Raw genomic sequence first — 23,170 nt, forward strand, 5'->3', positions numbered from 1 at the left:
ATGTGCAGTAGTTATAGCGGCTCTTTTTACGGGTCAAAACATCAGGGACATCCAGAGTAAACCTGTGGAAAATCGCGGTTTAAGTTTGAAATATGGCGTTTAAAGGACAGCGTTGTCGCCATGAGTTGTCTTGCATCATCATCTTTGACCTCCTGTTGATCTCTGTGACTGGATTTGTCTTGGACGGTACGAGAGCGGAAGACCTGACTTCAAGTATGCTGAAGATGATGTTATAACATATTAGGCGCACCTTGGATGGCATTTTGTTTATTACACAGTTAAGAAGATCTGTATGCACTTGTTTGGTCTTTCGCCTCTCATCGTATACAACGGTACTTTTCAAGTAGCCCTTTTTAGTGTTTTAAATCATGTTTCAGAACAAACTTGCGAAGATGTTGCCATCATTGGCGCTGGAATCAGTGGGTCTTATGCTGCCTGGCGGCTTCGGGACCACAATCTCAGCATCTCCGTGTACGAATATTCAAACAGGGTCGGAGGTCGGTTCCGGACCATTCGGTTTCCGAATTCACCCGATATCAACGTGGAACTAGGTGCCATGAGGTTTTTACCAGCAGGTACGCTTTTCATCCCTTTTGAAACGTTTTTCATTTTATCTTTAAAGAAAAAAAAGCACTAATTTTGCGTTTACATATATTATAATATCATCAGTTTTGAATACAAAGGTTGAACTTTGAAAAACTCTGATTAAATGTTAAATGTAGAATGAACATTAGACACAACTGATTGCTAATATTAGCTCCATTTCTATTACTGTATCAGCCCATCAACTTCTTGTATCTACGATACAAGACCTTGGTCTAGCGGCGGTTGAATTCAAGCCGGGATTTGGCGTCGAAGGAAAAGATATTATGTACATGCGGGGTCAACATTTTCATTCTGGTGACATCAAAAAGGGTCATATACCTTACAATTTGCATGAAAACGAGAGAAACCTGGACCTGCAACATTTCCGGTGGTAAGTGATCAGGAATGCCATGTTTGATACCCATTTTCAACCTGAACTACAGGCCAAGCCAAAATGTCTGAAAACAATTTACGAATAGCTAGTACATTGGTACCAATGCCATAACAGTCATAACACAAAGATATGAGCAACACGAAATATATCATACACCAACTAGCTTTCAAACATCCAACAAGACAATTTTTAATGTAAAGAGCATTGACATAAAAAAATGAACATTTCAAAACAGCAAGGTGGTTACAGCTTAACGTATATCAATTAATTTTTATTCATGCTTATTTCCAACACTGATTTGAACCTTTATACTTGTGTTTTCCCTCATTCGAATTATGATAAAGCAATATGCATTTTACACTGGAGCCTATTAAGTCGCGTCTGTATAAATGCATATTGCTTTATCATAATTCGAATGAAGCAATCAGTGATGGAAATAAGCTAAGTTAAAATGAATTGATATACCCCGGTAAAAGTCAGAAACTTGATAAAGATTAAATGAAATATATATATCCCTCACCACCCGAATTACAGCCAATAAGTCATTTCGCGTTATATGTATGAGCAACAATTTAGGAGTTACGTGGAATATGTTCCATACACATAAAGTCGATATCTAGGTGCGTAATTGAACTATCAGATAACATCATTTACCGATACGACCAGTTATATGTGCAATGGTGAAACGAAAATGATAAACATACCATTTGTTCGTATAATCTATATTCCAGGGAAGCACTTTTGAACGGGACAGACTTCCCGGCCAACGGAACCTTCAACGATTACGCTTTCCTTCACACCCGCACTAAGGATGGACTGGAACTGTATAAGCAAAGGTGGGCCTCTCGCTTTCAATGCACCACACTTTATTTATCCATGATACAAACATGGTTTTTAGCTCTACTGACCAAAGGCCAGAATATCCTATGCGATGGTAATGTCGTATGTGCGTCCGTGCGTCCGTGCGTGCGTCTGTAAACAATTGTTTGTGAACACGATACAATCTTCAGTTTTGATTGTATCTCGATGAAACTTGTACAGTATTTAAATATCCATCAGAGCTTGGTTCCTTTCGAAAACCAGCCAGATCCGCCCATGCATGCCCAGATTATGGGCCTTGAAAGTTTAAAAAAAATGCTATTTCTTGTTAATTTATTTTTAGCCAAGTCTACATGAGCGAAGTCTATTTTTAGCCAGGTTAACATGTATATGAGTGAAGTCTATTTTTAGCCAAGTTTACATGTAAAGTCAAGTCTAGGATTTAAGGCATGGTTTTGGTTCTGCAGTTGATTTTGTGAATTATTCGCCCTTGTTCTTGTTGAAAGGCGAAAATGTCTGTCGTTCGCTCATCCATCTAAACATATTTGGTTGTAAATGTTTGTTCAAATTATGCCCCTGGGGTCATTGCTGACCACCCCCCAGGGTTCACAGGTTTGGTATACTTAAATTTGGATATGTTTGAACATCTTTTTGTGTGTTCGCGCATCCATCTAAACACAATTGCTTGTGAATGTTTAAATTATGCCCCTGGGGTCATTACTGGCCATCCCCCGGGGTTCACAGGTTTGGTATACTAAAATTGGGAATGTTTAAAATATTTTTGTTTGAACCAGCTATGTAGACCCTTGCTATTTTGAAAAAAGAATAATTTAGTGGTCCGCTACCATGATTGTTCCTAGAGACTTATTTAAGAAATATTTTCAAAATCTTCTTGTTTCAAACCACAAGGCTCATACCTTTGATATTTGTTGTGGAGCATCATATGATGGCCGTCTAGCAAAATAGTTAAAATTATGCCCCTGGGCCAAAGCTGGCCCAACCCCTTTTGACCTATTTTTATTTTTTTTATTTTTAAAGCTACAGCAATGAAATTTTGACAATGTGTACAGTTTTGCAAACGAGCATCAATGTTGTCCTCGGATGACCTTGCTTTTGACCTTTTGATCCAACTCCTTATTTTTAAAGCTACAGAAATGAAATTTTGACCATGGGTACAGGTTTGAAAGCAAATATTTTTTTCGTCAGATGACCTTTACCTTGCACATCTTAAATTAGTTCATGCAACTAATCTGCTCTCAACACTTTCTGTCCTCAGATGTTGAACGTGCAACATTTTCAGCTAACCCAAACACAAAACGTAAACTATGTTTGTTACCTATTACCCATACATATATGCTCTGGATTGAAAAGACCACAAGAGCCATGCCAGTGGAGCATCAGCCCCCCCCCCCCCATGGGCCTCTAGTTATAATATTATCAACTATTTAAACCATAACTTTACATAGTATAACAAAAAATGACATAAATGTATAATAAATAGTACTTTTTAAGTATCACATATATAAATCTGTTCTATTTGATATAGGTTTTATTGAACTTTAAATTATTTGGAAGATGTCCTGTATTGACACATCATACTTTACATATATAATCACACAGGTGATGAAATGTTTGCAATGCAGTGAACACTTCGAGTTCTATATACGCATCTTGGTACTTATTACTTAGTGCAAGGGCGGCGTATTTCACGATGGGAATCAGCAAGGAGATGTCCGACCTCATTCGCGATGTGGTAGGTTTTCGCTTCATGTTTGGTGACGTCTCCTCCTCAAATGCCGTACCTCTTTCTAACCCTAATCGCATCCCAACAGGACCGCGGGTTGTGCAGACCGTCAAAGAGGGTATGGAGGCAGTCCCGCACACTCTTATTGACCGATTTCTCCAAACGAGCCATAGGTACTCGAACATAGTTATTTCTTGGTTCAAGCCTGTGTATCGGTCATGCATTTTACATCAAGGAATGGATTTGTTTGAGATCATCGCCAAAAATATATCGTATTCTTTTCAATGTCTGTTAATTAGGAATAAGAATTATATGTATATAGCTTCCTTCCTGAACGGAAATTACAGCAAATGTAATATCACTCGATTCTTTAATTTCTTGTGGTATAAGTTCGTACAACAAACTTTTTAGTAAATCTACACATCCGCGGTTGGTCGAGAATTTTAGCTAGGATGAGATGCTTTAAAAAATATTATTTCAGATACAATATAATTTATGTCAGTTAATTGATACCGGATGGCGAAACACACAACCATCTTCTATTCGTTTCTATGTGTCCTGACCCTAGTTATACACACTTACAGACATCTGGAAGGCAACACAGCAGATCGCTCGTGTTAACATTGATTTATTTATCCTTTTGCAGCCACAAACTTCATATAAATCGTGAATTAACGGAGGTTATACGAACAGGAGCGACATACACGCTCCGGTTCAAAGAAACAGTGACTACCAACGGTATAACTACATATGCAAAAGTAAGTATGTCTTCATAATACAAATAACTGCACAGGCACGGGCCCAGTTGCCAGAAATTTAACTATGGGCTTGTTTAAGGCAAACTGACAAACGTTTTATAAACAATCAACGAGAAACAAACATGTAGACACAACCTAACTATGTATGAGAATATTACGCATTAAAACGGTCAATGGAAACACTGAGTTCACGGCGGATTTAAGATATTTCACCAGTACACGTACCAATATTTATTTATCGACGTGAGAAGCAACTGAAAGACAAAAATTATTTCATTTTCCTTATCCCATAAAAGAATAAAGCAAGAACTAACTATAGAAATAGATAATTTTTAATTACAAAATGTAATTCCTTTTGAAACCACCATAGTCATTTACACAATTATTTTTTTTTTTAGAATTTTAGAATGCTGGAAGTTTGCGCGAAAAAAGTAGTATTAACAGTGCCTCGATTAGCATTGTCAAAGGTCACATTTTCTGGACTATCAATATCTCATGACTTAAGCGACAGCATAGAAAACGCTGTGAAAGACGTGCCTGCCTTCAAGATATTCCTAGCGTACGACACGCCATGGTGGAGAACGACCAACGTCACACACGCGGAAACAGATCTCCCCAACAGACAGGTGTACGACTTCGGAACTTCGGCTCGATCGAGTACGTCTGTATTGGCCGCGGCTTACGGAGATATGGACATTGTGAAATTTTGGCGGGAAGTGCAGTCACGTGGGCCGTTTATGAACTGTTTGAACGGAAATGACACATGCCCTTCGGAAGCAGCGGTAAAGCACGTTACCAACTTCCTGGCAGAAATATTTCAAATTCCATTGGAAAGTATTCCCACACCGGTAGATGGGGCCATATCTATTTGGGATCAGTTTCCATTCGGTGGTGGTTGGCACGTTTGGATGCCAGGATATAACTGGGATGATGTACGGAGAGATGTTCTTCAACCATCACCAACCGACCACGTCTACTTCGCCACCGGATCGTACGCTCCTGGCGAGACGGATAGCTGGTCAAACAACGCCCTGGAAACTGTCGAACGGGTTCTCAAGTTGCTAAGTATTTAAGTGTCAAGGTATAAACAAAGGAAATACGACGTCGTCTTCGGTGGACCTGCATATATTGTTCAAATGAGATACTTATACAATACACACTTTTGTAACCATTAAATGAACTTGCTCTTTTTCTCTCATACTTGTAATACTCCATAGATAGGCGCCGTGCATGTGGATTTCTATATCGTTCTGGAAGGCGGCTACTACGAACATACATGTAGATACCATTGCACCTCTGTACAAGTTTTCTAGACAGACGTTCCAACTCTTTGATTGTGTTCGGCTAACCCCATGTACCCACAATAGGTGAAACAGTTTACCTAGCTATGAGTAACATCAGAAATACATGTAACATCAACATTACATCAAAACTAGCACATCGCTGGCAAATCAACACCGAGCCAGTTACGTATGCTATATTCCGATAGAGATAAGAAATAACACTGCGTCATTCGACACAGAGAGAATAACGTAAAGCACTTTAGATATAGTTAATAATATTCTTATAAAGTTACCGCCCTTGCATCGCCAGCAAAACTGCATGCTTAAAGTAAAAATAGTCTAATAGAACTCAGTCACAAACTTGCCAAAACATTTATCAGTAAAGATCGATAACACCTTCACCGGACGAAAAAGAACAGAAACCACAAACGATAACAAAATCACTCAAAACTCTATTAATACTTATCCAACTTTTTAAATTAACTAAGTCAGTGGTTATCGCCTTGTCAGGTTCATACTTAATTTTATATGCATACAGCAAAACATGGTCAATGTATACAGTGCAGTAAGGGCATTAACCAAGAAGAGTTTGTTACTGCTAACATCAGTGCGCACGGTCGTTAGTATTCTGTTTCTGATAGTGTCAGTCTCTCTTTCAGGAAAAGATAACGCGTTTGGGAGCCGGTTGCAAATATAACTATGGCCACTCGGGTAGATTCTCCGTCTTTAAAATATTCGGAGCCAGCCCTTGCCTATTAACCATTTCATAACAATAGGTACGCTGTGATTCGATAACAACACTCCCGTTGCCCCAAATTTGCCTCCAAAAACGGCCATATCCTGTGCGGACCATCCTGCGCCAATAACAAATACCTTGTGACCGTCCAACTCTTTGGGATGTTTGCAGTCATGCGAGTTTATGGTCCGTCCGGCAATCCTTTTGATGCCGAGGATTCCTGGGTGTTTAGTGTAACATATGCAAATTTGAAATTGCAAACACTTGTGCATGTGTACTGCTCATTCTATATAAAAGATGGGAATCGATCTAAGTCAATTGTCTTGTAAAGACTCAGTTACTGAATCATTTTATTTAATTTATGTTATGCACATAGTATAGTAAAATGATCAGGTTGTAATGATCAGGCATATAATGGTCATGCCGTATGCAGGGGCGGGTCCAGGGTCCGACGTAAGAGGGGGCGTATCTTAGGGGCGTAACCTCTTGAGTTGCTCCCCTCCTTTAGAACCGAAAACTAGTTAATTTAATGTGTTGGTAGAGGGGTTTGGGGGTACTCCCCCACGAACATTTTAACAATTTTTGCCCCAAATTGTGTATTTTGGGCATAATATTATCTTTTTTCTCCTATATTGAAATAAAAGTCAACATGGACGATTTGAGGGGGGGGGGGGGGGAGAGGGCGCACCTGGAGCTGCTAGTGGTACGAACGATTACAATAAAAAGTATTTCGGTTTGTTAATTTGTGAATAATGACAGTCAGATGCCTGCAAGGTCCAGTGTCTATCAGTCATTTAAAGTGTGTAAAGGTAAAATTATGAGTACAAACCATCAATGCTAACTAGAACATCTCACGAGGTAGTGCTGTTTACTTATACTTTAAAAGAGTTATTATTTAAATATATTTGAGCTTGAGATTCTTGGTCACTAAATTATTTGAAATAGCTTTACCTTATTCATATTGAAATGTGTTTATAATTAATATATCCACACAGCCAATATAAGAGTAATTTATTTGACCTACATGTTAATACATATACTGTAATTTAACCTCAACCGTTTGTATGTTGAAAGAATGGGTTTATAATTTAAGTTTGTGACACAGTTTATACTCACTTTGCTGTACAGAAGGGGAAGAACAAACGCATTTTAATGATTTGAGTGGGATAAAAATTATCTTACCTCTGTAAAACCATTTCGTAAAGAGAAACATACGCTTTATAAAACTATATTAGAAGGCGATCTAAGCAATTTATACAAACTCGATGTCAAGTGATAAATTGATAGACTTGATACAAGTCATATCAACTGGCATAGTAAATAATGAATCGTTTTATTTTCGACAGTGAATTGATGAATTTTATGATTTTATAGAATACTTTCTTTTATTCATTTTACACATGTGTATGTTAGAACGTACCTAACATATTAATCAGTTCACATAACATAATGAACTTTGTACATAACGAAATGGAGAATGCACCTCCTAACATGTTGGTAAGTGTACATAGTATAATGGGGTAAGCACATGATAGTATGTAGACCAGTATAATGAGGCAGCAAAGGCGTTTCATATTCAACCGTTCTTCCTCGATATGTTATGCATATTTGTTTTTAACTGGATTAATGAACGTCTATACAAACTAAACGAACGCTCTGCCAGACTATGCCAATATCATATACGATACCCAGAACATTTTTGAAAGGGTTGGCTATGTTACCCGTCCTCATTTTATATTCAGTATTTAGCAATGCAATTGAATGTCATTTTATCAGTTATGCCTTTTTTGTTTTCTTTGGTAATGCATGCAGTAATACCATGATCCTGGATTGTGGAAAGTTTCCCAGTTGTGACCGAACGGTCCTAACAATAAAATCGCCAAGTTAATTCCAGAACCGTTTTTTAAAAAATACAGTAAGTCTGTCTAGGAGTAGTATCTCGAGGCTCTCGTAAATTTTCAAGTTACGATTCATATAAGGTAGGCGCTAAGGTTCGCCTACGAAAGCCTTACTTCAATATCTGAAACGCTCTCTTAAAGGTCTCGTAAGTAGCGTTCTAGTTCGTAAGTTACGAGCACGCTGTATACACTTAAATAAGCAATACTGCTAGCAGTACGTGTGTAATGCAATTGTTTTCGCGCGAATTTTTTGTTTACGAAGAAAATCAAAGCACTGAAAGTGCTGAGGGACGGTACTGCTGAATGCTGGCAACAGCAATGTAACCTTCGGTAGTGTAAATATATGCAAAGGCAGATAAGGCGATACGTTTCATCAAACAATGACAAACGGGTTTCCAAAATGTTTTGACAGTGCTCTAGCCTCTGTCAGAAGGCCCTAATGTGAAAATGTTTGTTGAAGCATTTTAAGAAACTAAAATCTCAATTGAACTCTGGTGTTTGTCTATTGATCTATATGGGATTGAAAATGAGTCCATTCATAACTGCTAGAAAAGAGACATTTTTAACAAACAATGATACCAGAGTTTATTAGATTATTTGCAGTTGAATGGAAGGCTTACTTGAATGTATGTCAACAATGAAGTAATTATTAAAGAATTAATGACTGTTGACAGGTGAGGTGTGCTCAAGTTATTTACATAAAATTATTCATTTCTGGCAGTACACAATGAGTACCATTTGGATATCAGCCCTTGTCTGTTTAATTTTTGTGAATTGACAAAACAGAAAATCATGATTTTTAGTAGTTTTTAGTTGAATATTCAGATGTTTAAGAAAAGGTAAGGCTTAGGGTCATGGTGGATGCAACACGAAAGCTGTATCACAAGATTGATTTTTTGAAACTTAAAAAAAAATACCATAGCAATTGAGCAAATGAAAAATTTATTTTTAACAAAAGGGCCCTGAAGGTCCTATATCGATCAACTGATCCAATTCGAGTTTGACATAGACTTCATAAACACAAACATTCTGACATAGTTTCATGGTGATCAAAGAGAGAATGTAACCTCTACAGTGTTTACAAAGTTTTTCTATGATTTGACCCTAGTGGCCTGGTTTCTGACCTCTGATAACCCAATTTCAATCTCTACCTAGAGATCATCAAGAATAACATTCTGATCAAGTTCCATGAACATATGCTCATAAATGTGGCCTCTAGAGTGTTAACTTGCTTTTCATATTATTTGACCTGGTGACCTAGTTTTTGACCACACATGACACAGATTTGAACTTGGCCTATAGCTAATTAATATAAACATTATGACTTTACTGAACAGACAGTCATATCGTGACCTCAAGAGTGCTAATAAGCTTTTTCTATTATTTGACCTAATGACCTAGTTTTGACCAAACATGACCCTGATTCAAACTTGACTAAGAGATTATTTATATAAACATTCTGACCAACTTTCATGAATATACAATTATAAATGTGACCTCTACAGTCTTAACAAGCTTTTCCTTAAATTTGACCTTGTGATCTTGTTTTTGACCACACATGACCCAGATTCCAACTTGGCCTAAAGCTAATGAATATATACTTTCTGACTAAGTTTCATGTCATTAATGTGACCTCTAGAGTGCTAATAAGCTTTTCCTATGATTTGACCTGGTAAACTAGATTTTGACCGCACATGACCCAGATTTTAACCTGACTTTAAGATTATTAATATAAACATTCTGACCAACTTTCCTGAAGATACAGTTATAAATGTGACCTCTAGAGTGTTAACAAGCTTTTCCTTTAATTTGACCTGGTGACTTATTTTTAACTCTAGATGACCCAATAACGAACTCGTTCAGGATTTTATTGAGGGTAACATTTTAACCAAGTTTCATTAAGATTATGCGTAAATTGTGACCTCTAGAGTGTTAACACTCAAATTGTTGATGACAGACACAGGGCGATCACAATAGCTCACCTTGAGCTAGTGTACTGACTATCGGGTTCATAAATATTAATACCTGTTCCGACAGCAACCACATAAAACATACATGTATCATTACATTTGAGACAAAGAATGGGTCGGTGGCTTGCAAAGAAATTTAGATACAGCTTTTCCTGAATGAAAAGATGCAGCTGACAATTATCACATATTACATGAAAAACTAGAAAGTATACCCATCATAAAAATCTATTGAGTAACATTTGTATTAGACAAGAGAAACATAAAATGAGATCAAAACTTAATCATTTGTGGTTTAGTTATGTGCTAACAATTAAATATACTTGATACAATTGAAAGAACATTAGAAGTTGATATACTTGCAGCGATTTGTACAAACAAATTTCAAAACACATAGTAATAGTGAATATTTCCAGTTTTTAGAAATAATGTTATTGAAGTTGAATTTCATGTATTTTCAGGTTAAGAGGTTCTCTTTGCTGGTGAAATACCTATTTATTTCATACTGTAAACTAATGAAATGTTTTTTCGAAAGCAATTTCATTACTGAAGTGTCTTTGAGTATGTTTTCTAAAACTTAACAAAATATTATGTTGTGAGAAGCTGTTATTTAAATTGATTGTTCATATAAAGATATTTCAAGGCATAAAAATGTTCATGAAGGATAGGCAGAGAATTGAAAGTTCAAAATGTTAAAAAGCTTATTTTGATAATGTTAAGAACTAAACTGTTCACTACTAAATGTCCAAGCACACATTAAATGTGTGTTTATGACTAAAGTTGGTTTCATTCCAAGCCGTTCAGTTCTATTTTTACGAAGCTGCTGTCAGATGTCAGAACAGTTTTATTTAAGATGCAATTGATCTGCTGTCAGTTGATCAAAATGTAGGAAGTGTAAGGAAGCAAAATCAGTTCCATGGAAACAGTCAGCCTTGGGACATAAGCCAAATGTAACTCCAGTCTGCAGTAGGTTGATGACCTTGATGCTCTCTTGAGTCTCTTTAGCTCAGATTTTCTGCAAATGTTCACACATACTATTATTAAATTTTAATCTTGAACATTCTATGTACATAGTAGTTAGTTGAAATGTATTTTGATTTGTTAATTTAGTACTGCGCTATTTTAATGATATTTCATGTAAACAAATATATTTTAGTTGAATGGAAATTAAAGGTATGACTTGGCAGGGGTGAACTGATGGTTGTAACATATACAATATGGTAGCTCCATCAATGCAGAAAATGTGTTTAGAATGATTTTGGGCTGGCTAAAATATTTAATTACCTGTATATTTGTTGTTGGTGTAAAAGGTGATGTGAATGAGTTGTGGGTGTTGGCAAAGACATCATTTATGCACGACATCAGTACGTCTCCTGCCCTCCCATTTCTCTGTCTACAGCATGGAGCATAATAGTCATATCCACATTGTATACCTTGTCATTATGTGCTGAGCTTCAACCTGCATAGATAAAAGGAAATAAAAAATAACCTGCGTAATTTACATTTACTGTTCAGAAAGCAGTATATGCAAAACTAAAAGAAGTTATGGTCATATGTACTTTATGGTGTTTGAAAGGGATGAAGGTACACAATTCCTTGGAACGGTTTAAGCTTCAAAACAATGCGACATGGGTTCGATTCGAAGCCTGTGAGTTTTGTTGGTGGTCACATATCCAGACAAGAGTGCTACATGTATATTGAAGATAAAATGCCTTTTAAGAAATGTATGAAAGATTCCATACCTGAACGATTATGCCAGAGACACACACCTTTGTTTTCTATGGTGAATGACGAGCCATCTGGAGGAAACAATGGCAACCCCTGAACATTTGCTTTCCCGATGAGCCTTTGCATTTCACGCACACTCAAACAACTGTTACCAGGACTTTTGTGTTTTGAGAATGTGAACTGTCTTGTCCTCAGTCTTCCAAATAATGTCTCCTGATGGTAGAGAACATCCAACTTTTGATTTGCTGAAATTGGTGTCATAATAAACCTTGGCAAGATAAAATCATTGCTATCACCAAATGCCATCTGGGCTGCTGCAGTATACCGCACTATTTTGACTTTCAAATAACTTAGGTATGGCCCACTTGATTTTTTCAAAGCTTCTTTGATGGAAGGCATCTGCAAATAAGTATTTTACATTTTAATGATATGGTTTATTAAGGAATTTATTACAATTTTTAAGCACAATATTTTTTTTTATGAAAAATGATGGAACTAAGGTTCATTTTCAGTACAACAACACTGAGCTACAGAAGCATTTACAGCCTCAACTAGTTCTTAAACAAGTAATAAGGTTTCAAGGTGGCAATTTAAAAAGATGTTTATTAAAAATGATAGTGAAATAATTAATTAAAAACCTTACTTTACGTTTATTTATGTTGAGGCGAGTGCTTTATCTAATCACTGGTACAAAATTATATAAAACTATTTGCACACAACCCATTTTGGTTTGGTAATTATAACATTTGGATGTTTTTGCTTTCAGGGTAGTGCTAGTTTCGACCACGGTGTATCTTAATTTGTTATTAAAGTTCAGGCAAGCTTATCTCCAAAACGTGTATCAAAGAAGTTAACAAAGGAATAGTTCATACAAATTTTTCATGCCTACAGCCTACTGAAGGTTTTCCACATGTAATACGTCAAATTTATGCAAATAAGACGATGTGTTTATTTTAGTGTAAGTACAAGTTTTGTACGAAAAGTGGGTAGTTATTCCGATCGGAATTCCTGGTTAAAGCATATTGCACCACAAAATATAATAAAAACAAGAAATATTACCAAATAACGTTATTTTATATTAGTTCTGTACATAAATATCCTATATTAGTTCTGTACATAAATATCCAACGAATAATTATGGGTTTAAAGTGTTTTCTTCATTTCATTCTGTCAAAACATAATGATATGATCATATGTACATGAAGAGCACCTGCAAAGCTTTAGGGCACAATTTTAAAACATTCGGAACATTTTGGCCATGGAATTGTGACGAACGTATTTACGAGGTCTGTCTAGAAGCTTGTCGGATGTGGCCGAGTTCTTACGATTGGATCAAGTTGTTCAGCTTGGCATTATTGTTGTCTGTGCCAGTCAACTTTCAATTAATTGGAAAGGTAAACAATGTGTTTTAATGCATTAAATGCTTGTTTTGTGCAATATAATTTTTCACTTACATGGTTAAATATGAATATAAACCTTTATGATCAATTTCAACCATAGAATACTTCAATTTTAATATTTTTCAAACACACCCGTTTTTGCAAAAACCCGTTTAGACATTAGGGATTGGAAGAATCCCGTATAACCCACCAGTCAATTGTAACCACGCCCCCCCCCCCCCCCAGGTCCGGGGTTAGCCGGGGAAAAGGGCCGTGTTTTTACTTTCCAGGTGGCCCGCTATTCCCCGGACCTTGGGGGCCATGGTTACAATTGACTGGTGCATAACACGTCCATTAATTTTAGACTAATGTACAAGTTAACATATCTTACAAAGAAACCTGCAACAACAGCATATTAAAAATATCACAAACACTGATGTAAACATTTATTAAAGACAGATTAAACACAATTTCAATCAAGATCTACTTCAGACTGTAAACAAAATAGCATTTATTCAATAGTACATATCACATTCTTGACCTGCTTTCTTCACACGGTAACTTGCCTACTTCCCTTATTATTGGCTTGCAGTTAACGTATCTAAATCATGTAATACCGTCTTTAATGGTAATATAAACCGGTCGGCTACATATGTTTTACCAAATAATGGGTTTATAAAAAGCCACCTCATACAATGATACTTACTTTAGACTAAATACGATTTCATCAGTCTGCTTTCTCAAACCGTTCACAAACATCATAAGAACATGGATGTACGAATACGATTACTGCTGAACGAAAATCAAACGACGAACTTAAATTAATTTTGTACAAAATTAACTTTCCATAAACTAAAGCTGAAAGATATATGGAAGAATTATAATCATTTTATCAATTTTATACAATATGTACTCTTAATGACCGTGATAAAATAATAAATAACAAACCTTTTTCGTTCTGAAATTTCGGGGTTAATTATTAAAGGTCATAAATGATCATGATCGAGGTGAGAAAAGAAGTGCGTATTCATTCATCTATTTTGAATGCATATGATACTCCCGAGTTTGAACAAAATTGAAACAGCAGTTGTATGACCAGTTTTCTATTCTAAATAAGATTTCGTCTTTAACTTTCATTACCTATACAAATGCATGTTCAGAATATCAGATATCTCGCTTCGCGTCTGGGACTATTAATAAAAGTGTAATCTTACTCCCAGTTCGCGTACATAGAAAATATTTCTGAGTGATGTGACGGTGTATAATGCTGGGTATTCAGCTTTGAATGCGGGAACCAATTGATGCACGCCTGTCGGAAAGTAGCATGGTACCTATGAACGGTACTTGCAGTACCGTCCAAAAAGGATGATCGCAAGCGGAGCAGTAAAAAGATTTTTCAACAGGATGCCGGGACTGTTATTAAACATATCAAAATGTAACGAGATGAGAAGTCATTTGGATAAGTTTTCATTACTGATAGAAACTGGGACTGGGAGTTTATATAATATATAGAATATAAGTGGGTTGAAAACAAACAACATTTTCAGCCAATGAAATGCGAATAAGCAATCATTAAGTACTAGACTTAATCATGAAGAACTTTCGCGGGCACATCCATACACACACCTTGTGTCAGATTTCGCGTTGACAGTGCGTCAGCTAATGAGGTTGTATTCTAAGTCAGTTAGATGAGCTGAAGTAACACCTTAATGCTAAGGAAGGGCTCGTTCGCAACGCTCATTTCGCCAATTCTTAACTTATACCTAAAGTTAGATAAATAAATGTATTGAGTTTTACTATTTTGGTAACAGTTAGATGACTTGAATTAAAATCTTAATGATTCGATAGTACTGATAATCTTGACACAAACACAGATTCATTTTGTATTTAGACATTTCTAAAAATGCTTTCGTTGGGAAATCTGATAAACTCTTCTTTCGTTAAATTTGCTCAACTACTAATAACAATTACATTATAACAGTTGTTTTTGTGTCAACATTATCAATAGTACCCAATTAACAAATTCTTAAGGCTGGTTGTAATTGCAGCTATTTTAAGAAAGATATTTGCACTTAGTAATCAGGAAATGAATTTAATCCACGATTGTTCATTATTTTATTGAATATCTTTCTTATTTGAAAGTACATCACGAGGAACCAATATCTGCTACACTTTTGATGAACACTGATTTCTGTTTGACATTAATGAACAAGATTTTCTAAATTATCTTACACTTGTTAATTCTATACCAGCATTATTAAAAACTTAACTTATGTCTGTTATGATTATCCAAACACCACCAGATAAATAAACTGATAAATTACTGAAATAAAAACAGACAAAGATTTCCTTGATTGATCACAGCAAAGAGGTATATGTTAACACCGCCGTTAGAACGTTAATGGCGAACTTTATTCTATTTTTTTTTCTTTTTGGAACTGCTTAAGTATAACAGTCCGTTTATTAGATTATAAAAGCAACAATGTCACAAGTAATAAAGTAATACATAGACAAAGATTTAAAAAATAATATACTCAAAGTATCTATTGAATGCATTTAAGGTTTTTTTTATAACGTCATTCAGGAATCGGTAATTGACATTTTTTATTCGTAGGTATGTTTCTAAAGCAATCAGATCGTAATATAAATAAGACAATATATTTATGGGCTTCATTCTCCGGTCGCATATGAAATATGTTTTATAAATACAGTAACATGATTGACTTAAAACAATATTTACACAGTTGTATTCTTTTTGGTGTATCTTATATCCTATTACAATATATTTGATGTCATTAAACATTTTCTTTAAACCACATATTTTCGTCGACAAAACATTGGATAATGAAGAACAATGGATAAAAAAATGTTGATAATCTTCTTCTCAATTTCCATGTAAACAAATTTAAGTTAATCGCCACTAGATTATTAAATAATTTAATTTTGAATTGTTTAACTTATAAATATATGTATACATGTACATGTAATATAAAATCCCATAAATATCTGTATACATGCTAAATAAAAACAACACCTCTATGTGACTTCTGTAACATAGACACAGAAACAATAGAGCACGTATAATGTGACTGCCAGAGGATACATCCTTTATGGGACGAACTCAATATGTATATTGCTTCTCAATCAATACATATCAGGATAACAAAACAAGAGGCATTCAAGGAAATGTAATATACACAGTAATATGTATTTCCTTAATTTTGTAAATGAAATTTTATATCTTCTCTATTAAATCTAAAAACAATATACCGACTTTCAACTCAAACAAACAGTATTTGATTTTGAGAAAAAGAATTGAATTGCATATCGCACAGTAAAATGATAAATATGAATCACACGAGAAGTTTTAGATAAAATTCACAGTAAATACGGCACTCCACCATAACGTTTTATACAGCCACGAATGGCCCATCGTAACTAGTATTTGGTTCAGTATTTTATAATAATAATCATTATTACCTTTTCACCTTTAAATATAACTTACTACAATACTTGGCTTCGAAAATCCATAAAGGGAAAAAAGCCTGAGAGATTGGAAGAATGTGTACACGTGAGTGGATCGTGTGGGTCTGTGTGCATGCGTGCGTGTGTGTGGGCGGTAGAAGGTTTATGCGAGAGTGCATAAAGCTATAGAAACATAAACTCGTTATTTTCCATTACTGTGTTCCAGCATGTAAAATGATTTGTACTCTGTGTAAAACAAATGAGTAAAAATGAAGAACTCACGAGACATTTTGATTAGATAGTCTTGGGCATTTTGACACAACAAACAAGGTTATAACGTCGACAGACTTTATCGAAGAAAAATAATGTCCTTTGATAAAATTTCGTTAAATTTGGTGACCTCCTTACTACCCCAAAACATGTCACAAAAATGTGTTTTTTTTACTTCCGAAAAGATCGTTATCCAAAGCTAAATAAAACATAAACTTTAGAAACGTTTTAATTTTGGCCTTCCCCACTTTTGCACTGCTGAAGGCCCTTAATTATGAGATGAAATACTATAGACGAAGCTTATGACTGTAAGCAGAGAATACATAATTCGATTTCGTTTAAATTACTTGATACTTTTTATAGTCACGATGGCAACTTGTAACAGCAACTTGTGTACAAAACTGTTTGTATGTATGGAACATCATATGCCAATTCACTTCAGTATTGCAGCCATGTCTCAAGACTGTCGTCGAAAATTGAGATATAGGGCGGTATATCATGACCCAGGTTGCCCGTCACTGATGACCGAAACTGACCATGTCTCCCGTTTGTGACGCAGTTTGCATCTGTCCGGTACTTCTTCCAGACTTCAAACGTCTGCATCAATTCCGAAGCGGTCGTTTGGTATCCAGCGTCTGCCGCAAGCTCCAGCATTATGTCCTTCTGAAAGGTCGCAATTGAGACGAACTCCTTCAGCTCATTTCCCCTTTTTACTAACTTCTTCGAATGAGATTCCATATCTGCGATTGACTTTGGCTCATCCGGAATCAAATTCATGATGTATCTGTAAGCAATAAGAAAAAAAACAACAACATGTTTTAGACATCAAGTAAAATTACCAAAACCAGTTTAAAGATGAAGGCGGATAAATTAATTATTAAAGTGATTTAAACTGAAACTTTCTTTGCAAAAAAATCCCCAAAACAGAAACACTCGTTTCTGACCTCTTTTGAGCTATACTCACTTAGCTATCCATGCTGCGACATTATCGAAGAGGCTAAAAGAAAACAATCCGGCATGCGTTCCGAGGAAGAACAATTTGTGATTGGCCACACCGATGCGCAAGGCCGCCTTGTATATCTTCTCTGGGTAGAATGACGTTTCCTTTGAAATTGCCAGTTTCTCATCAAGGAATGGAAACAAAGATTGGTAGCCAGTTGCAAATAGGACGGTATCTACTTGTGCCGATGCCCCGTCCTTAAAGAATGCGGTGTTACCTTCAAACTTCTCTACCATCGGGTGTTCGTGTACACTCGAAGGCCACCCCTTGCCAATTGGCCATTTCTTACCAATGGGCACGCTACGATAAGATAAGTAGATCATCTTTGCCCCAAACTTCACACCCAAAACCGCAATATCCTCTGCGGACCATCCTGCTCCAATAATTAAGACTGTCTGACCCCTCAGCTCTTCGGGGTTTTTAAAGTCATGCGAGTGCATTATCCTTCCTTCAAAGGTTTCGATGCCAGAAATTTCCGGTGTGTTAGGATAACAAAAGACACCGCTTGCAACAATAACGTGACTGAAGTCCATATGTTCCATGGCGCCGGTCTTCAGGTCAGCTGTGGTAACGTGGAAAACGTCATTGTCTTCATCGTATTCGACCAGCCGTACAACCGTATGGAACCGGATCTTCTCTTTTAGGTCAGGGATCCTTCCGAAACGCCCTTTAAAAATTCCATATGCACTTTTAAACGTTATGGTGGTAAAACATTATTTAATAAGGCTTGTCTGGCACAGCTTACTATTAAATCTTAGTGTAGTTAAGAAAATAACGGTAAACTTAATGATTGCGCACAATAAAATATAAAACAAAATTGCATTATGAACACCCATTCGTACATTTTTTTTATTTGTGAGTAACTTTTTGTATATCTCTGTTGGATGTATGATTTTCCTTTTTTTACTTTCGTGTAACAGTACGATATCTTATTTCTGAATAGTAATCAGTTAAATATGTTTCTGTTTTATGTAATCTGGCAAAACGATCGCTTTGTTGTTATTACGATTGAGAGTGTATAGATTTTGTTTCAAGTTTCAAATGCATTCAGTAAACTAATGTCATACACGCATGACGAAATGAGCAATGTAGTGAGCATTAGCTGTTACATTTGCAGAATACAGAAATGACTTAATATGAGGTTCCTGAGATTAAGCGTTTATGGCGAGACGGAACGAACAAATTAGTCTATATCTATTTGTAAAGGCTTAACACCCGTTTCACCATAAATAATATTTATACATTTAATGAAAATTTGAAAAAAAAAATAATAATCAATTGATTCTTTTCGGGTATATAATTGTTTCCAAATCCCCAACATTCACAACCGTATAGTAAAATAAGTTTGATAACTTTGTCGTACAAATCTAGTTACAAAGTTTTTAAGCAGACAGAACATGGCCTTTGTTGCCTGCTTTGTTTTACAAAACGCACCACTTAAGCAAAAATAGCACTTTAATATGAATATGCGGTAACAACATCTATTATCATTACATAAAAAATATATAATGATTTCCTCTACCTCTGAAGGAAATGACAACCTTAGTTTTTGAAGTATTAACAGTTAACTATAATTGCAAACGATAGTTCGCATACAGGTATAGTGCATTAAGTACATGTCAAGCCGATTCAGTCAATATAACTGACTATCGTCAGCATAAACTAGTAAAAACAACTTAAAAAAATCAATTAATCTGTAATCGTGTTCATGATTATCAATTACAATACAATTTACAACGAAGCTGTTTAGAAACTATTAATGCAGATCATTTACATTCCGAATCATATACATATATTACAATATCAGTTTTTTATCCGTTGATAAAAGCCCGGAATCATTCACTTTCGTGTCAGATGAGCTTCAGAAAGCAATTTACAGTTTGAAACAGGTTAACCTTACCTTCAATGTAATCTCGAATGGCTGCTCGGGGAGCATATGAGGCTGTGATCTTGCCAAAATGATCCTCGAACGAATAGTCTGGGTATTCGAAAACTTCTTTCGGCCCATTAGTCCACAGGTGTTTATAGGTGGTGTTGTGAGCCGGCTCGCCATACTCATCAACGCCTGTAAAATGAGGTTGGTAGACTTAAAAGGCTAAAAGAGACTCATTTCAATCGTTATTTTAATCGGAATAGATATATAACCTATATATAACCTAACATAAATAAAAATGTAATTCTTACAACACAACGTATTTCATTCACAAAATAATATGTAGGAACGAATAAATATTTGCTTAACGCTCTAATTCTTTATAGGAACTTAAAATACATAAAAAAATAAAATCAGTACCAACTCGCCAGGACAAATTCCAGATTCCTCCCCATGTGTCCTGTTTCTCGTAGCATATTATATCAGGTATGTCCGGAAGCTTCATTAATTGATACACTGCAGAAAGTCCCGCGGCCCCAGCTCCGACAATACATATAGGTAGTTTTAAAGCCATATCTAAGTCATAAACAAAAAATAATAAATAAACCCATTTTGTCTAATGCAAGGTTCGTCGGTCAATATATATTGAGTATACCTGACAAATAAAATAAAAACCAACTCGTGAAAATTCGGTAAGTAGGGTATCCAACTGAGCGTTAATACTGTGAAATAGTAATTATTCGTTGGGCATTAATTTTCGTGGATTTCGAGGATTTCGTGGGTTAGCTTATCCACGAATTCAAGACCCAACGAATTTTTTACCTTTAATTCTGAAATTATACTGTCTATGTAAAAGGGAGTACATACATTTAACTGAATATGCATGGTCGCTGTATACAATCTGTGGGTACCTTATCATTGTTTATGTTACAATTAGTGTTTTATATTATACATTATTTAACCTCATTGATAGATAATAAGTTTAAGTCAATTATTTGTACATGCATTCAGTTTCTATGTATGACATTGCCGGTTTCTTTACCTCATGTGTACAACTTATGCTACAACGCCAATTATTTGCAAATAATTTACTTGTAGCAATTTAATCACTGTATTTTATATTATGAAAATACATATATATTTTGTATTATTTAAATGCTCATTGCATATTAATTTTACAATGTATTTTTTTTCGTTAAATATCCACTACGTTACAAGTACATTCTTTAGATATCTATCTTTAATGCTTATTGCCCTAGGCGCATTTTGTTGTTAAAACGTCTTATTTCTAAATGCGGCGGTCCAGCATGGATAAAAGTTATATTAATGAATTTATAGCCTTATGACAGTCATGTGGTAGATAATAACCAAAAGATATTGATAAAACCTTCTGGTTTTGACAAGCGTCGAGGATACAAATCTGCTAGGACTTCCTTTCAAATTGACAAAAATATATATTAACATTTTAAACTAGTGTAAGGAAATTGTTATCACTGTTATTGATTATCTTCTTAATCAAATAAAATACTTAAAACTGGTATGCTCTTTTACTATGAGACTTTCGAAGTGAGCGTTAGACAACTTATAGTTATAACAACATTGCGTCACAGTCGACTAATACAGTGTGCGACACCGTGTATTCCCGACATTACATCTAAAAACACGTAACACGATAGTTTTCATCGTGTCATCACTTATATAAAACGTGCTAAACGTAGTGCGTTTGTGACTTAGTTTCTTTGATAAAATATTGAATCGATTATTTCTGAGCTGCATACAAATGAAATGTACAGATATCGAGTGAACGTAAAAAAGATATTCATTGAAGGAAATACAGAAGAAAAAATATTGAAATGATATGAGCTTAACATTAACATGAATAATTGTCAACAAGGAATACACTACTGTGCAATATGAACGTGAGAACAGAGCTCGAGCACATCTGCAGTAGTCGCCTTAAATGTTTCTCTTCTGGCCTTCTTGTATCCGGCTATATCTTTAATATTTGTTTGCAAAAAACACTTTACTGACATTCAATGACTTCAGTATTTTATATCCTCAAGTCAATGTTTTTCTACCATACCATAGCATATGGCAAATGAGGTATATACAATTAACATAGGGATGAGAACTTGTCATAAGTGTTATTCTTTTTGAAAAAATAATCTTCTCCAAAATGCAATACTTTCTTCTATATTAATCGATAAAGGTTTCATTCCTGTTTCGCCGTATACCATGTTGTTTGGCGTCGAAAGTTTCAATTTGAGTATATATTTTATATACTTAAGTTCAACTCTACAATTTATCATTGTTACCAAAACACCAGATTTCTGCATCATAAAGCAAAATAGGTTATATTGTGTTTTTTTTCCAAAAAGTTCTATGCGATGTCAATTGGTAATGATAGGCGATTGGAATTTCGGATTGGAATTTCGGATCACATCCTTGATGTGGGTGCATCATTTTAATGGCTTCGCGTGTGACTAAGCGATAGCTGACAGGGCTTTCTGTGCCAACTGGCATATTGTAATTAGTGCCATGAATTACTTGACGAAGATTAAACATAGCACGAGATCAGCGCGTGATGATTTTGCAGACGCTTTACGATCGCTGTTGTGATTTAAAAAATGCACGAATTCAAGTACGCACGATATTGTCCTTTTTCGAAAAACCACGAAAGTTCAAGCTCACAAATAGAAATGATTTAACAGTATATTAGCTTTGTGACCCAGTTAATACTCACCTCTCTGTACTTCAGGGGAAGGACAAAAACATCTTTGAAATAGTATCACACTTACCTTAATTTATCTAGTTAATTTGTATAACTCTGTCAGATTCCGTGAATGGCAGATTGTGACTAAGCATCCCATAAACTACAAATGCACTGCTTTGTAACTGCCAGTGCACACAGTGATTTGGAGGGAATATGCTGAATTTTGACCTCTACAAAATTTAGTGCCATTTTACCTAAAATAACCTAAAATATATATTTTTTTCTTCAGATTTACCAACTATCTAGCATAAATAACTATGAATTAGGGCACCTTTACAAAGTCAGAAAATCTCGATTTGTCTAAATAGAGTAAAGTGAAACAACTCCAATTTCATCGAAATGTGACAGCTAAGAAAAGCATGCCTACTAAAACTTCCAAACGAAAAGTTGCAACAAAAACATGCAGCCAACATGCAGAGAAACCTTCAATCTTTCAATTGCAACCACTATTCTCACCTGAACATGCATCTAGTTGGAGAAATTTTATAAAGACACAGA

General features: G+C 35.4%; 2 protein-coding genes and 1 long non-coding RNA gene across 3 annotated transcripts; 1 reads left to right on the forward strand and 2 right to left on the reverse strand.

The window, feature by feature from the left end:
• On the forward strand, positions 1-5,490 carry LOC128208308 (aplysianin-A-like). Its single transcript, XM_052911866.1, has 7 exons — positions 1-213; positions 378-575; positions 781-976; positions 1,711-1,815; positions 3,488-3,715; positions 4,189-4,300; positions 4,699-5,490. Exons 1-7 carry the CDS (start codon positions 93-95, stop codon positions 5,371-5,373), a joined length of 1,635 nt encoding a protein of 544 aa, XP_052767826.1. The 5' UTR covers positions 1-92; the 3' UTR covers positions 5,374-5,490.
• A 3,696-nt stretch (positions 5,491-9,186) lies between these two features.
• Positions 9,187-14,355, reverse strand: LOC128209952 (uncharacterized). The gene is made up of 4 exons (XR_008257086.1): positions 13,998-14,355; positions 11,927-12,311; positions 11,469-11,643; positions 9,187-11,199 (listed from the first exon to the last, which is right to left on the reverse strand). It is a non-coding gene; the product is annotated as an uncharacterized LOC128209952 (long non-coding RNA).
• Positions 14,356-15,876: 1,521 nt separating this feature from the next.
• Positions 15,877-23,170, reverse strand: LOC128209951 (senecionine N-oxygenase-like). The gene is made up of 5 exons (XM_052914225.1): positions 23,129-23,170; positions 20,320-20,475; positions 19,927-20,091; positions 17,991-18,693; positions 15,877-17,810 (listed from the first exon to the last, which is right to left on the reverse strand). Exons 2-5 carry the CDS (start codon positions 20,471-20,473, stop codon positions 17,465-17,467), a joined length of 1,368 nt encoding a protein of 455 aa, XP_052770185.1. The 5' UTR covers positions 20,474-20,475; positions 23,129-23,170; the 3' UTR covers positions 15,877-17,464.

The sequence above is a fragment of the Mya arenaria genome, chromosome 11, assembly GCF_026914265.1.
Source record: "Mya arenaria isolate MELC-2E11 chromosome 11, ASM2691426v1".
Classification (NCBI taxonomy): Eukaryota; Metazoa; Mollusca; class Bivalvia; order Myida; family Myidae; genus Mya; species Mya arenaria.

Bases quoted from the DNA above. Each gene is read 5' to 3' on its own strand.
- LOC128208308 (XM_052911866.1), top strand. From the start codon at position 93: ATGGCGTTTAAAGGACAGCGTTGTCGCCATGAGTTGTCTTGCATCATC. The intron at 214-377 runs GTATGCTGAAGA...ATCATGTTTCAG, and splicing joins AGCGGAAGACCTGACTTCAA to AACAAACTTGCGAAGATGTT. The intron at 3,716-4,188 runs GTACTCGAACAT...ATCCTTTTGCAG, and splicing joins TTTCTCCAAACGAGCCATAG to CCACAAACTTCATATAAATC.
- LOC128209951 (XM_052914225.1), bottom strand. From the start codon at position 20,473: ATGGCTTTAAAACTACCTATATGTATTGTCGGAGCTGGGGCCGCGGGA. The intron at 18,694-19,926 runs GTAAGGTTAACC...GAATTTTTAAAG, and splicing joins CATTCGAGATTACATTGAAG to GGCGTTTCGGAAGGATCCCT. The intron at 17,811-17,990 runs GTGAGTATAGCT...TATTGCTTACAG, and splicing joins GTCGCAGCATGGATAGCTAA to ATACATCATGAATTTGATTC.